General features: G+C 47.3%; 1 protein-coding gene across 3 annotated transcripts in view; it reads right to left on the minus strand.

Moving 5' to 3' along the window:
- The window catches only part of kif3ca (kinesin family member 3Ca), a gene marked incomplete at both ends in the record, with an annotated part of 30,784 nt that continues 26,776 nt past the window's right edge, over positions 1–4,008 (minus strand). Inside the window, 5 exons of one of the 3 annotated variants that reach the window (XM_084195829.1) lie at positions 1–88; positions 193–350; positions 476–575; positions 2,004–2,120; positions 2,344–2,462. In XM_084195829.1, the coding sequence (XP_084051955.1) occupies positions 1–88; positions 193–350; positions 476–575; positions 2,004–2,120; positions 2,344–2,462 (582 nt within the window). Of the gene's footprint in view, positions 89–192; positions 351–475; positions 585–1,991; positions 2,121–2,343; positions 2,463–4,008 lie in introns of all 3 variants that reach the window. The other 2 variants (XM_084195827.1, XM_084195828.1) reach the window with 2 other exon arrangements.

Here is a 4,008-nt window from a genome sequence, read left to right on the forward strand (position 1 = left end):
TCACTGGGCGGCAGTGGGCGTCGCTGTAGAATGGGTGGCCAGGGAAACGGTGGAGGTGGAGGAAGTGATGGCTCGCGGGATCTGACACCTGGAACAGGAAGAAGATATGACATCACACAGGGACAGGATATGACATCACACAAGGACAGGTTAAGAGACACGTGATCTGGAGGAGCAGTGTGTGTGTCTCACCAGGATCGTGACATGCGGACACGTGCAGCTCGCTGCCTGTACGGACCGTTGTCTGTGGGGGAGGGGCTATAATGAGGCCCCGCCTCCGATGGCCAGTGGTCCAATGAGACGGTGGTGGGAGGAGTCATGTCCAGCTCCAGGAACATGACGTTCTCAGCCTACACACGCACACACACACACAGAGAAGACATAAAGGAGGGAACAGAGCCTTTTTTAAAATTGGGTAACATAACTACAGAGCATTTTCCCTCTCCCTATCACACACACACACACACACACACACCCGGTATCTGGAGTGGGCTCCCATCGCTAAGGCGACCCGTGCGTACTGGCTGATTGGTCGTTTGTATCCGACTGCAGAAGCCGGCCTCTTCTTCATCTGGCTGAACCGACTGAGAGAGAGAGAGAGAGAGAAAGAGACAGAGAGAGAGAGAGAGAGACAGAGAGAATATAATTTTACATACTTTATTTCAATCCACATATCACATTAAAGTCAAGAAAGAGTCAAACATTTCAGAGGTCACAAATACAAGGACACTCACAGATACAGAAAGCACATTGTCCTCCATACAGCTAGACTGACCATACCAGCTGAAACAGAGCAGTACCTTCTCCTCCATACAGCTAGACTGACCATAACAGCTGAAACAGAGCAGTACCTTCTCCTCCATACAGCTAGACTGACCATAACAGCTGAAACAGAGCAGTACCTTCTCCTCCATACAGCTAGACTGACCATAACAGCTGAAACAGAGCAGCACCTTCTCCTCCATACAGCTAGACTGACCATAACAGCTGAAACAGAGCAGCACCTTCTCCTCCATACAGCTAGACTGACCATAACAGCTGAAACAGAGCAGTACCTTCTCCATACAGCTAGACTGACCATAACAGCTGAAACAGAGCAGTACCTTCTCCTCCATACAGCTAGACTGACCATAACAGCTGAAACAGAGCAGCACCTTCTCCTCCATACAGCTAGACTGACCATAACAGCTGAAACAGAGCAGTACCTTCTCCATACAGCTAGACTGACCATAACAGCTGAAACAGAGCAGTACCTTCTCCATACAGCTAGACTGACCATAACAGCTGAAACAGAGCAGTACCTTCTCCATACAGCTAGACTGACCATAACAGCTGAAACAGAGCAGTACCTTCTCCATACAGCTAGACTGACCATAACAGCTGAAACAGAGCAGTACCTTCTCCTCCATACAGCTAGACTGACCATAACAGCTGAAACAGAGCAGTACCTTCTCCTCCATACAGCTAGACTGACCATAACAGCTGAAACAGAGCAGTACCTTCTCCATACAGCTAGACTGACCATAACCTTAAGGAATACCTGGGATAGGATAAAGAAATCCTTCTACCCCCCCCCCCCCCCCCCAAAAAAAAAAAAATCTAAAAAATAAATAAATAAATAAATAATAAATAAAAAACATTTAAAAAAAATTAAAAAAAATGGAAAGTGGTTATCCCACTGGCTATAGGGTGAATGCACCAATTTGTAAGTCGCTCTGGATAAGAGCGTCTGCTAAATGACGTAAATGTGCCCTTGAGCAAGGCACTTAACCCTAATTGCTCCTGTAAGTCGCTCTGGATAAGAGCGTCTGCTAAATGACTAAAATGTAAATGTAATAACAGCTGTTAACATAACAGTACATGGACGAGACAGCCCAATATCAGTATCACTAGCTTACTCTCATTTCCAACGCTTTTCAAGCGTGAGACACAGACACACACACAGACACAGACACACACACAGACACACACACACACACACACACACACACACCCTCCCTGACCTCTCTGCAGGGACGAGGGGTGTGAACTTCCATTGGTCCTCCTCGGGGTCAAAGGTCAGTCTATTCATGATCTTATTCTTCTCCTCCAGGGGAATGAAGTTCTCTATGATCAGATACCTACACACACACACAAACACACACACACGCACACACACACACACACGCACACACACACACACACACACAAAATATATTATAATATACTGAATATGTGGTTCAATAGCTGACTGTAATCACATATTTGTGTATGTGTGTGTGTATGTGTGTGGGTGTGTGTATGTATGTGTGGGTGTGTTTGTGTGTGTGTGTGTGTGTGTGTGTGTGTGTGTGTTGTACTTACTTGAACCTGAGTTCTCTTGTGAGTTGGTTCTGAGTCTGCTCCAGTTCCTGTCGACTCCTGACATGTTCATCATTAATGTCCTGGATCTCAGCCTTCACACACTGCAGCTTAGCATAGAGCTACAACACATAGAACACACTGCAGCTTAGCATAGAGCTACAACACATAGAACACACTGCAGCTTAGCATAGAGCTACAACACATAGAACAGACACACTGCAGCTTAGCATAGAGCTACAACACATAGAACAGACACACTGCAGCTTAGCATAGAGCTACAACACATAGAACAGACACACTGCAGCTTAGCATAGAGCTACAACACATAGAACAGACACACTGCAGCTTAGCATAGAGCTACAACACATAGAACACACAGCAGCTTAGCATAGAGCTACAACACATAGAACAGACACACTGCAGCTTAGCATAGAGCTACAACACAGTAGAACAGCTCTGTCCATTCCCACAGCAGCCTCCCACACTCTCATTGGCCCAGTAGAGAGGTCGTAGGTCATCATGCGGGGTCAGAACATGGGCCAGGTTAGCGTCAGGGTTCAGGGGTGAATGTTCATCTCAAGGTCAGTAGTCATGTGACCTGCAGTCAGGCTGTGTGATATCATTTCTGAGACGTGATTACCTTTAGCCAGCATGCTAACAGCTAACTGATGTTATCCCACAGAGATGGATAGAGTTCTCTAGCGGCCAACAGCCAGTTTTAGCATGGGCAGCACCATTGAGGACTTTCACCATTTTTAAGTAGTCCACTGGGTGAGACTTTCTATGGGTTAAGGAAGGATCACATGATTCCGTTGTGGTCATTAGGAATGATCAGCCAATGAATGATACTCATGTGCGGCCTCCCAAGTGGCGTAGCGGTCAAAGGTACTGCATTGCAGTGTTGCAGCGTCTCTACAGCCTGGGGTTCAATCCCAGGCTGGGTCACAACCGGCCGTGACCGGGAGTCCCATAGGGCAGCGCACGGGTTAAGGGATGGTTTGGTCGGGGAGGCTTTACTTGGCTCATCGCACTCTAGCGACTCCTTGTGGCGGCCGGGCACCTCCAGGCTGACTTCGGTCGTCAGTTGAACGGTGTTTCCTCCAACACATTGGTTCAGCTGGCTTCCGGGTTAAGCGAGCAAGCGTTAAGAAGCTCGGCTTGGCGGGTCATGTTTCGGAGGATGCATGCCTCGACCTTCGCTTCTCCCGAGCACGTTGGGGAGTTGCAGCGATGAGACAAGATCGTAATCACAAAATTGGGGAGAAAAAGGGGGTAAAAATAATAGATTTATACTCATGCGCAAACATTCCATAACCACAAATAGCAGTAAATCGCCAACCATACCTGTTCAAACAACACACTCCAGGTGGCAGTATGCACCCTTTCAGTTTGTTTGCCAACTCATTGAAGTAGTAGAAGAAGAAAATGGACTACTTCAAAATGGAGATGGCCTCAATATTGCTGCCCGTGCTCTCACAGACGCCATAAAGAGAAAGATACAGATGTCTATCCAAGTCTTTGTGTTATTCCCATAGCAATAGGGTAGAGGAGTTAACCACCATGCTATCAGCCCCACAACAATAGGGTAGAGGAGTTAGCCACCATGCTAACAGCCCCACAACAATAGGGTAGAGGAGTTAGCCACCATGCTATCAGCCCCACAAC

Source organism: Coregonus lavaretus (genome assembly GCF_964263955.1).
Source record: "Coregonus lavaretus genome assembly, contig: HAP1_SCAFFOLD_198, whole genome shotgun sequence".
NCBI classification, from domain to species: Eukaryota; Metazoa; Chordata; class Actinopteri; order Salmoniformes; family Salmonidae; genus Coregonus; species Coregonus lavaretus.